The 12,866-nt window shown below is 39.9% G+C and overlaps 2 protein-coding genes across 3 annotated transcripts in view; one reads left to right on the top strand and one right to left on the bottom strand.

Annotated features, from left to right (window-relative positions):
* Positions 1-12,282, bottom strand: part of top1b (DNA topoisomerase Ib) — a 33,803-nt gene extending 21,521 nt beyond the window's left edge. For both annotated transcript variants that reach the window (XM_067446937.1, XM_067446938.1), the window contains exons 1-2: positions 12,098-12,282; positions 11,830-11,854 (exon numbers count right to left, since the gene is read on the bottom strand). In XM_067446937.1, coding sequence (XP_067303038.1) covers positions 11,830-11,854; positions 12,098-12,130 — 58 coding nt within the window. In that variant the 5' untranslated portion in view covers positions 12,131-12,282. The remainder of the gene's footprint in view (positions 1-11,829; positions 11,855-12,097) is intronic.
* The window catches only part of LOC137079021 (glutathione hydrolase 7), a 209,213-nt gene that overhangs the window by 97,907 nt on the left and 98,440 nt on the right, over positions 1-12,866 (top strand). The gene's annotated exons all lie outside the window — the stretch shown is intronic.

The following is a 12,866-nucleotide window of genomic DNA, read 5'->3' as shown; positions in this document are numbered from 1 at the left end:
CATAGTTGGTCTAAAAAAGGTTTTGTTACATTTTAAAAAAAAAAGGTTTACATTAAAAACATCCTAATGTTAGTTCACAATACTCACAGCATACAACACAAGAGAATATTAATAAATGCAAGCAAATTCTGAATTTAACCTAAGAAAGAGGTTTAATTAGTGTAAAAAAAACAACAACAAAAAAACCAAGGCAACCGATTGCATTCAACACAACTCTTTATTATATAATATATACAGTGAGGTGCTAGATAAATGGGCAGTCTTCATAGAAACTCATTTAACCTCCAACAGGGAGAGAAAAATTGCAGAAAGACTAAAAAACTTAAAAATATGACAACTAGCATCTGGTAGCTATTGAAATGTTGCTCCCGTCATCTAGCTGCAAGCAGTCTAACTATCTATTATCGAATGATAACCATTAACTTTAATGTGCTTCATAAAACATCACTTCTAGCTAGATTCGTGAGAGGTCAACTAATGCAGTAAAATGTGACAAAATGCAGTTTCATCAACTTGTCAAGAAGTGTGCTTGAGAAACACTGAAATCAATGGGTTTCAATGCTTGAACTATTGGTTGCTTGGCACTATTGGTTGCTTGGCACTATTGGTTGTTTCTTTACACTATTGGTTGCTTCTTTACATTATTGGTTGATTGACACTATTGGTTGCTTGACACTATTGGTTGTTTGGCACTATTGGTTGCTTGACACTATCAGTTCCTTGACACTATTGGTTGTTTGGCACTATTGGTTGCTTGACACTATTGGTTGCTTCTTTACACTATTGGTTACTTCTTTACACTATTGGTTGATTGACACTATTGGTTGATTGACACTATTGGTTGCTTGACACTATTGGTTGCTTGACACTATTGGTTGGTTGCTTGGCACTATTGGTTGCTTGGCACTATTGGTTGTTTGGCACAATTGGTTGCTTGACACTATTGGTTGGTTGCTTGGCACTATTGGTTGCTTGGCACTATTGGTTGCTTGTCACTATTGGTTGCTTGACACTATCGGTTGCTTGACACTATCGGTTGCTTGACACTAGTGGTTGTTTGACACTATCGGTTGCTTGACACTAGTGGTTGTTTGACACTATTGGTTGCTTGCCACTATCGGTTGCTTGACACTATCGGTTACTAGACACTATCGGTTGTTTGACACTATCGGTTGCTTGACACTATCGGTTGCTTGGCACTATTGGTTGCTTGGCACTATCGGTTGCTTGACACTATCGGTTGCTTGACACTATCGGTTGCTTGACACTATCGGTTGCTTGGCACTATTGGTTGCTTGACACTATCGGTTGCTTGACACTATCGGTTGCTTGACACTATCGGTTGCTTGACACTATCGGTTGCTTGACACTATAGGTTGCTACTATTGGTTGCTTGACACTATTGGTTGCTTGACACTATTGGTTGCTTGACACTATTGGTTGCTTGACACTATTGGTTGCTTGACATTAGTGGTTGCTTGACACTATTGGTTGCTTGACACAATCGGTTGCTTGACACTTTCGGTTGCTTGGCACTATTGGTTGCTTGACACTATTGGTTGCTACTATTGGTTGCTTGACACTATTGGTTGCTTGACACTATTGGTTGCTTGACACTATTGGTTGCTTGACACTATTGGTTGCTTGACACAATCGGTTGCTTGACACTATCGGTTGGTTGACACTATCTGTTGCTTGACACTTTCGGTTGCTTGGCACTATTGGTTGCTTGACACTATTGGTTGCTTGACACTATTGGTTGTTTGGCACTATCGGTTGCTTCTTGACACTATCGGTTGCTTGACACAATCGGTTGATTGATACCCTTGGTTGCTTGACACAATTGGTTGCTTAGCACTATTGGTTGCTTGACACTATTGGTTGCTTGACACAATCGGTTGCTTGACACTAGTGGTTGTTTGACACTATCGGTTGCTTGACACTAGTGGTTGTTTGACACTATTGGTTGCTTGCCACTATCGGTTGCTTGACACTATCGGTTACTAGACACTATCGGTTGTTTGACACTATCGGTTGCTTGACACTATCGGTTGCTTGGCACTATCGGTTGCTTGACACTATCGGTTGCTTGACACTATCGGTTGCTTGACACTATCGGTTGCTTGGCACTATTGGTTGCTTGACACTATCGGTTGCTTGACACTATCGGTTGCTTGACACTATCGGTTGCTTGACACTATAGGTTGCTACTATTGGTTGCTTGACACTATTGGTTGCTTGACACTATTGGTTGCTTGACACTATTGGTTGCTTGACATTAGTGGTTGCTTGACACTATTGGTTGCTTGACACAATCGGTTGCTTGACACTTTCGGTTGCTTGGCACTATTGGTTGCTTGACACTATAGGTTGCTACTATTGGTTGCTTGACACTATTGGTTGCTTGACACTATTGGTTGCTTGACACTATTGGTTGCTTGACACTATTGGTTGCTTGACACAATCGGTTGCTTGACACTATCGGTTGGTTGACACTATCTGTTGCTTGACACTTTCGGTTGCTTGGCACTATTGGTTGCTTGACACTATTGGTTGCTTGACACTATTGGTTGTTTGGCACTATCGGTTGCTTCTTGACACTATCGGTTGCTTGACACAATCGGTTGATTGATACCCTTGGTTGCTTGACACAATTGGTTGCTTAGCACTATTGGTTGCTTGACACTATTGGTTGCTTGACACAATCGGTTGCTTGACACAATCGGTTGCTTGACACTATCGGTTGCTTGACACTATCTGTTGCTTGACACTATCTGTTGCTTGACACTATCGGTTGCTTGGCACTATTGGTTGCTTGACACTATTGGTTTGTATGGCACTATCGGTTGCTTCTTGACACTATCGGTTGCTTGACTCTATCGGTTGCTTGACACAATCGGTTTATTGACACCCTTGGTTGCTTGACACAATTGGTTGCTTGGCACTATTGGTTGCTTGACACTATTGATTGCTTGACACTATCGGTTGCTACTATTGGTTGATTGACACTATTGGTTGCTTGACACTATTGGTTGCTTGACACAATCGGTTGCTTGACACTCGGTTGCTTGACACTATCGGTTGCTTGACACTATCGGTTGCTTGGAACTATTGGTTGCTTGACACTATTGGTTGCTTGACACTGTTGGTTGTTTGGCACTATCGGTTGCTTCTTGACACTATCGGTTGCTTGACACAATCGGTTGATTGACACCGTTGGTTGCTTGACACAATTGGTTGCTTGGCACTATTGGTTGCTTGACACTATTGATTGCTTGACACTATTAGTTGCTTGACACTATTGGTTGCTTGACACTATCGGTTGCTTGACACTATTGGTTGCTTGACAAAATCGGTTGCTTGGCACTATTGGTTGCTTCTTTACACTATTGGTTGTTTGGCACTATTGGTTGTTTGGCACTATTGGTTGCTTCTTTACACTATTGGTTGCTTCTTTACACTATTGGTTGATTGACACTATCGGTTGATTGACACTATTGGTTGCTTGACACTATTGGTTGTTTGAAACAATTGGTTGCTTGACACTCTTGGTTGTTTGGCACAATTGGTTGCTTGACACTAGTGGTTGCTTGACACTATTGGTTGCTTGACACTATCGGTTGCTTGGCACCCTTGGTTGCTTGACACAAATGGTTGCTTGGCACTATTGGTTGCTTGACACTATTGGTTGCTTGACACTATTGGTTGCTTGACACTATTGGTTGCTTGGCACTATTGGTTGCTTGACACTATTAGTTGCTTGACACTATTGGTTGCTTGACACTATCGGTTGCTTGACACTATTGGTTGCTTGACAAAATCGGTTGCTTGGCACTATTGGTTGCTTCTTTACACTATTGGTTGTTTGGCACTATTGGTTGCTTGACACTATCGGTTGCTTGTCACTATTGGTTGTTTGGCACTATTGGTTGCTTCTTTACACTATTGGTTGCTTCTTTACACTATTGGTTGATTGACACTATCGGTTGATTGACACTATTGGTTGCTTGACACTATTGGTTGCTTGACACTATTGGTTGTTTGGAACAATTGGTTGCTTGACACTTGGTTGTTTGGCACAATTGGTTGCTTGACACTAGTGGTTGCTTGACACTATTGGTTGCTTGACACTATCTGTTGCTTGGCACCCTTGGTTGCTTGACACAAATGGTTGCTTGGCACTATTGGTTGCTTGACACTATTGGTTGCTTGACACTATTGATTGCTTGACACTATTAGTTGCTTGACACTATTGGTTGCTTGACAAAATCGGTTGCTTGGCACTATTGGTTGCTTCTTTACACTATTGGTTGTTTGGCACTATTGGTTGCTTGACACTATCGGTTGTTTGGAACAATTGGTTGTTTGGCACTATTGGTTGCTTCTTTACACTATTGGTTGCTTCTTTACACTATTGGTTGATTGACACTATCGGTTGATTGACACTATTGGTTGCTTGACACTATTGGTTGTTTGGAACAATTGGTTGCTTGACACTCTTGGTTGTTTGGCACAATTGGTTGCTTGACACTAGTGGTTGCTTGGCACTATTGGTTGCTTGACACTATTGGTTGCTTGACACTCTTGGTTGTTTGGCACAATTGGTTGCTTGACACTAGTGGTTGCTTGACACTATTGGTTGCTTGACACTATCGGTTGCTTGGCACCCTTGGTTGCTTGACTCAAATGGTTGCTTGGCACTATTGGTTGCTTGACACTATTGGTTGCTTGACACTATAGGTTGCTTGACACTATTGGTTGCTTGGCACTATTGGTTGCTTAACACTAGTGGTTGCTTGACACTATCGGTTGCTTGACACTATCGGTTGCTTGACACTATCGGTTGCTTGGCACTATTGGTTGCTTGACACTAGTGGTTGCTTGACACTATCGGTTGCTTGACACTATCGGTTGCTTGACACTATCGGTTGCTTGGCACTATTGGTTGCTTGACAATATTGGTTGCTTGACACTATTGGTTGTTTGGCACTATTGGTTGCTTCTTGACACTATTGGTTGCTTGACACTATCGGTTGCTTGACACTATCGGTTGCTTGACACTATTGGTTGCTTGACACTATTGGTTGCTTGACACAATTGGTTGCTTGATACTATTGGTTGCTTGGCACTATTGGTTGCTTGACACTAGTGGTTGCTTGACACAATCGGTTGCTTGACACAATCGGTTGCTTGACACTATCGATTGCTTGACACTATTGCTTGTTTGATACTATTGGTTGCTTGGGACTATTGGTTGCCTAACACTATTGTTTGCTTGACACTATTGGTTGTTTGGCACTATTGGTTGCTTCTTGGCAATATTGGTTGCTTGACACTATCAGTTGCTTGACACTATCGGTTGCTTGACACTGTCGGTTGCTTGACACAATCGGTTGATTGACACCCTTGGTTGCTTGACACAATCGGTTGCTTGGCACTATCGGTTGCTTGACACTATTGGTTGCTTGACACTATTGGTTGCTTGACACTATTGGTTGTTTGGCACTATTGGTTGCTTCTTGACAATATTGGTTGCTTGACACTATCGGTTGCTTGACACTATTGGTTACTTGACACAATCGGTTGATTGACACCCTTGGTTGCTTGACACAATTGGTTGCTTGGCACTATCGGTTGCTTGACACAATCGATTGCTTGACACTATCGGTTGCTTGACACTATCGGTTGTTTGACACTATCGGTTGTTTGGCACTATTGGTTGCTTGACACTATTGGTTGTTTGGCACTATTGGTTGCTTCTTGACACTATTGGTTGCTTGACACTATCGGTTGCTTGACACTATTGGTTGCTTGACACTATCGGTTGCTTGGCACTATTGGTTGCTGACACTATTAGTTGCTTAGCACTATTGGTTGCTTGACACTATTGGTTGTTTGACACTATTGGTTGCTTGACACTATTGGTTGCTTGGCACAATCGGTTGCTTGACACTATTGGTTGCTTGACACTATTAGTTGCTTGACACAATTGGTTGCTTGACACTATTGGTTGTTTGGAACAATTGGTTGCTTGACACAATTGGTTGCTTGACACTATTGGTTGTTTGGAACTATTGGTTGCTTGACACTATTGGTTGCTTGGCACTATCGGTTGCTTGACACTATCGGTTGCTTGACACTATTGGTTGTTTGGAAAAATTGGTTGCTTGACACTATTGGTTGTTGGCAATATCGGTTGCTTGACACTATTGGTTGCTTGACACTATTGGTTGTTTGGAACAATTGGTTGTTTGACACTATTGGTTGCTTGACACTATTGGTTGTTTGGAACAATTGTTTGCTTGACACTATTGGTTGCTTGGCACTATTGGTTGCTGACACTATTAGTTGCTTAGCAGTATTGGTTGCTTGACACTATTGGTTGTTTGACACTGTTGGTTACTTGACACTATCAGTTGCTTGGCACAATCGGTTGCTTGACACTATTGGTTGCTTGACACTATTAGTTGCTTGACACTATTGGTTGCTTGACACTATTGGTTGTTTGGAACAATTGGTTGCTTGACACAAATTGGTTGCTTGACACTATTGGTTGTTTGGAACAATTGGTTGCTTGACACTATTGGTTGCTTGACACTATTGGTTGCTGACACTATTGGTTTCTTGACACTATTGGTTGTTTGGAACAATTGGTTGCTTGACACTATTGTTTGCTTGACACTATTGGTTGCTTGACACTATTGGTTGCTTGACACTATTGGTTGTTTGGAACAATTGGTTGCTTGACACTATTGGTTACTTGACACTATTGGTTGCTTGACATTATTGGTTGCTTGAAACTATTGGGTGCTTGACACTATTGGTTGCTTGACACAATTGGTTGCTTGACACTATTGGTTGTTTGGAACAATTGGTTGCTTGGCACTATTGGTTGCTTGACACTATTGGTTGCTGATACTATTGGTTGCTTGACACTATTGGTTGTTTGGAACAATTGGCTGCTTGACACTATTGGTTGCTTGACACTATTAGTTGCTTGACACAATTGGTTGCTTGACACTATTGGTTGTTTGGAACAATTGGTTGCTTGGCACTATTGGTTGTTGGCAATATCGGTTGCTTGACACTATTGGTTGTTTGGAACAATTGGTTGCTTGACACTATTGGTTGCTTGACACTATTGGTTGTTTGGAACAATTGGTTGCTTGACACTATTGTTTGCTTGACACTATTGGTTGCTTGACACTATTGGTTGTTTGGAACAATTGGTTGCTTGACACTATTGGTTACTTGACACTATTGGTTGCTTGACATTATTGGTTGCTTGACACTATTGGTTGCTTGACACTATTGGTTGCTTGACACAATTGGTTGCTTGACACTATTGGTTGTTTGGAACAATTGGTTGCTTGGCACTATTGGTTGCTTGACACTATTGGTTGCTTGACACTATTGGTTGCTTGACACAATTGGTTGCTTGACACTATTGGTTGTTTGGAACAATTGGTTGCTTGGCACTATTGGTTTCTTGACACTATTGGTTGTTTGGAACAAATAGTTGCTTGACACTATTGGTTGCTTGACACTATTAGTTGCTTGACACAATTGTAGGGCCCTATAAAAACCGTTTTATTTTTTCCCAAATTCCGTTTTATTTTTTCCCAAATTCCGTTTTTTCCGTTTTCATTTTTGCAGATTCCTTTTTTTCTGTTAAAATATTTGGCAATTCAGTTTGTTTTACCCTTTACTATTATTTTGGTGTAAAAAGAGTGTGCTTTTAATGTTAATATAATAGAACATAAAACAAAAAATAGGAATGACCTTAAATTTTAGAGGTAACAAACATTACATTTACTTTTTAGGACAAATATGATGCAACATAACACTTCAAGTACTTCAAATATTAATGGTTATGAGCTTTAACCCCTTAAGTGTCACTGGCCCACCGGTGGGCCCATTTGCCACTGCATGTTTAAAACAATATATCCTATATTTATCCTAATCTAATGTTGACAAACTATATATCATTCGAAAGCTTACGAACTCAAGATTCATCCTGTGCAAACCGATTTGAAATCGGACCTTGCATTGCCATGGAAACGGTGCTCTAAATTATTCTAGCGGGCTCCTCCCCAAGTGGCGTTGTCATGTTTCATATTTATTTAACGTATTACTTTAATTTATAATAAAAACCTTTTTTAATCTTGACAAAACGCATATCGTCGGAAAGGTCTTAGTCTCACGGTTCTATATCTGCAAACTGTTTTGTGATATTTACACAAAAATATATACATTTGACACAGGAAATTCCATTTAAAAAAATCAATGGAATTTCAATGACACCCGGTGGCTATTTGTGGTACAACGCCTAAACAAAATCTCATGGGAACTTCAATTTTTGTGATATCAACTTCAAATTTGGAACACAAATTGATTAGACATATGGCTTTGATTTGATAGTAATTTTAGAGTCCACATTATTTTGTAACATATATATTTTATATTAAATATTAAATATCTAGTACAGTATATTTGATTTACAGTACATTTAAACTTCCATAACTTTTTTAAACTTACATTTTTCGAAGTGATTTCACTTGAACAATACTCTGCTGACTGTCTTCTTTAAAATGAGACCAAACTTATGTATATATTCCAAAGCATTCTTGAATTGCAACCATTTAAGTTTGGATAGTGAATTTTCATGAATATTTTCAAAAGGGGGGGTGACACTTAAGGGGTTAAATATCCAGAGCTGTGAAAAATAAAAATACACGAAAACACAACACTGCCAGAAGTCCCCCAACTTCAAAGGCCCCTTTAAATTATTAAAACTAGATGCTTATCTTAACTTTAAGGTTACTTTTATCATGTAAACTACCCATATACAGCATGTTAAATGCATATGTTTGGAACAGAGGGGAAAACGGTCGCATATGCAGCAGATATGCATTGCTGCCTTATGTGCCCATTATAAATCAAAGCACGAGATGACAGGGGTCGAGCAGAACACCGGAAAATCAGACAGAATGGACAATATTTGTCTGTATGTGCAATACACGAGCCGCGGTTCAGCTGCGCGCGCGACCAATGCTGCCTGAGCACAACGAGTGCGCGCGGCTCCCGCTCTCCATACGCAAAGCTTCTGCGCCGCCTGCGCGTGCAGTGTGAAACCGCCGTTAGCGCAGAGTTTCTTAACTTTTTCGCTGCCGAAAGCAGAGCCGTGGAGACCAACTTCGCCATACTTTCATAGTTTTGAAGGGCGAGCTGAAATGACGGGAGGGGTTGTGTCGCGAAGATTTGCTTCCCCCGGTCTGCACTTTCCTCAGACATGCGTTCTCCACCAACAAGACACAGAATTTCATTACAAATATGTAAAATTCCGAGGAAATCTGCGTTAACACCAGATTCCGCGTTTATATGCAGATTCCGCGTTAATATGCCAATTCTGCGATTCCGTGATCGCGGAAATTATAGGGCCCTACAATTGGTTGCTTGACACTATTGGTTGTTTGGAACAATTGGTTGCTTGACGCTATTGTTTGCTTGACACTATTGGTTGTTTGGAACAATTGGTTGCTTGACACTATTGGTTGCTTGACACTATTGGTTGCTTGGCACTATTGGTTGCTTGACAATATTGGTTGCTTGGCACTATTGGTTGCTTGACACTATTGGTTGTTTGAATCAATTGGTTGCTGACACTATTGGTTGCTTGACACTATTTGATGCTTGGCACTATTGGTTGCTTGACACAATTGGTTGCTTAGCACTATTGGTTGCTTGACACTATTGGTTACTTGACACTATTGGTTGCTTGACACTATTGGTTGCTTGGCACTATAGGTTGTTTGGAACAATTGGTTGCTTGACACTATTGGTTGCTTGACACAATTGGTTGCTTGGCACTATTGGTTGCTTGACACTATCGGTTGCTTGGAACTATCATTTGTTTGGCACTATTGGTTGCTTGACACTACCGTTGTATAATTGATTGGCATTTTTGTACACACAATCAACAAATATGGACCACACAGAAGTTTTTTAAAGTGTTTTGAAAGCAGGGGAGCTTGAAAGCACAAGCAGTCTACTGATTGACGCCTGCATTAAAACGTGTATCTATGTACGCGCTTCAAGAGTCACATTGACATTTACACCATGTTTTTGAAGCGCTCACATTTTTAGCATTTCAGTAAGCCTTGGTATCGAAGTCGGTACTTTTGACAACTCTACTTAGAACTATTGGTTGTTTGGAACTATTGGTTGCTCCACGACATGGTTCCTCAATTCCCATGAAAGTCTATGGGAGTGTCTCTGTTTTTCCAATGGCTCTGTAAGTTATGATGACAAGTCATGGTTATTTTTCAATAACATGCAAGTTATGATATCACTGGGGAGTCTGTGTTTAAAGGAGTCCTCACTTAATTTTAGCTAATCTTGCAGGGTTCAAATCAAACTCAAAGTGAAAAATAGATCGACTTGTATAAATAAATAAAAAAGTAAAATAAAATAATTAGTGCTCTTATTGCTTAAAAGTTAAACAAGTATTTAGGCTTGAGTGCCCCCAAACTGATCTGATGGCATCACTGTACCTCCACAATTATGAGTTAGTAAGGGTTAGGCAGTTTGAAGGGGTGTTTAGGGAGTAATATCAGTGTACATGAGGTTCAACAACTGTAAAGCGAGATAAGAAGAAGCCTGACTGCAGTGCAGACAGAGCAAACCTTCACTAATGCTGGAATTCAACATTCTCTCTCTTTATATATACATTTATACTGTTACCATGCTACATTCCAAGAAAATATGGTATTACCATTGTATAGTGAAGATGATACTAAAATGTCAACAGGCCTACATTATTAAAGGGATAGTTCACCCAAAAATGAAAATTATTCTGTATATTTACTATTCTAGGACGTAGGAAGCTAGCTCTCGTGAGAACCAAGTTTTGTTTTGCTATATCCTCTGCGCTTTCGCGGCTGTCACCGGTTCTTACGCTACGCCTGGGTCCTCCGCTGGAACGCCAGTCTCTCGTGAACACGCGCATGACAGTTAGCAGAAGTTGGAGATTACCGTTTGTACATTTTTAAATATGGATACTTTTCTTACACAAACCCATCGATTCACTTCAGAAGGCCTTTATTAATCTCCGGAGCGGTGTTGAGCACTGTTATGATGGATAGATGCACTTTTATGGACTTCAAAACAGAAACAGTCATTCACTCACATTATAAAGCTTGGAAGAGCCATGACATTTTTAAATATAACTTAGATTGTATTCGTCTGAAAGAAGAAAGTCATACGCCTAGGATGACTTGAGGGTGAGTAAATCATGGGCTAATTGTCATTTTTGGGTGAACTATCCCTTTGTACCATAAACTATTTGAGCCAAATACCATAGTTAGTTACAGGTATTGCTACAGTAAAATAAGTAATGTTACATACAAAATAAATGACATGAAACTGACAGAATTATGATTTAACATACTGTGGTGACTATGGTATTTGTGTGATGGTGAGCGAGCTGTCTGTTACATGAGTTATTGCTGCTCATACTCAGAGCACAGAAAATGGCGCAGAGACTAAGTCCTCACGCACCCTTTCCCCACTTTCAGCGGCCAAATTCAGCCCATTCCCCTTCCAAATCCACCCGATGACAGTCGTTCCCCGCTTCTCCATCTACTGTTCTGTATGATTGTGATCTCAGTGTGAGGCATCTGAGGTGTCATGTGTGTTTTCACAGCGCTGTTTCTGAACAATAGACAGCAGAGAGCGCGGCTGACGGGACTTAGTCTCTGCCGCCATTTCTGCTCCATCTCACTGTCACTGTCATGAGCGCGGCTTCTCCACCTGCGAATCAACACTTACTGGAGTCCAGAGACCCGCACTCCATCTGAAACACACATTTGCACCGCATTTACTGATATTGTGTTGCATTTCAAAAACAAAAACACATGCAATAAGAAGATATCCGCGCATAAAGTTGGCGTTGCCCGATTAAAATATTTTCCATGCATGTACAATCTTAACTTTCCGTCTGTAAAGTTTACTGCAATTACGTGCAATTTCACTGTAAATAAATCCAGATATGTCCTGCGAGAATAGTTTAATATAGAAAATGCTCGAAAATTGGTACCTGATGGTGTTTATTTGCGTGGGCTCCACTCATATTGAGACTTTGTTGATGAAGAATGTGATGATGAAGGTATTATCTGGAAATGACTAAGACGCTGGTATTAGAAAAGCTGTGACAAAATGATGAGATGACCGAGTTCGGTCGTCGAGTTAAGTCTGACCGCACGGCTACTGCGCATGCGCGGCATTGCGTTTATAACAAGACCAGCACACACAGGATTCTGAAGACATTTAGAGGGGCATTCGCCCAAAACAAAACAAAAAGGGGCAATAAGGGTATCATCTTAATATAGAGATTGAATACGCTTTTTGCAATCATATTGTAAATACAATTGTTTGGCTTTAGAGCGAATTCAATTAATGTTGTAATTGCTCTTCCAAAAAAGTTGATCCTATGCTAATATGATCTAAAATTAGTTTTTTGTTTTTATGTTGTAGATTTATAAAATTAATTATAATTTAAATTATATTATTGAGACAAAGGTCTTTGATTTTCAAAAGGATTTCAGACAGGTTTTAAGAATATGTAAAATTATGTGTAATAAATAACATGATGATAAACAGCGACTGACTCTTTCATTTGTTGACATGGTTAGATTTAGATGGTAAATGCCAAGTTGGTTAAGCTCCATATTTATAATAACAAAACCATATTTAAAAATGTGATTTTAATCATACATAATAAAATACATTTATTTGTTACAACAAACTTATATCGAATTATTAAGGGATCATTCAATGCTTTCAGTTTTTACTTTAAATAATTTACT

This window comes from Pseudorasbora parva, chromosome 6 (genome assembly GCF_024679245.1).
Source record: "Pseudorasbora parva isolate DD20220531a chromosome 6, ASM2467924v1, whole genome shotgun sequence".
Lineage (NCBI taxonomy): Eukaryota > Metazoa > Chordata > Actinopteri > Cypriniformes > Gobionidae > Pseudorasbora > Pseudorasbora parva.
This window is presented reverse-complemented; position numbering and strand designations above follow the sequence as displayed.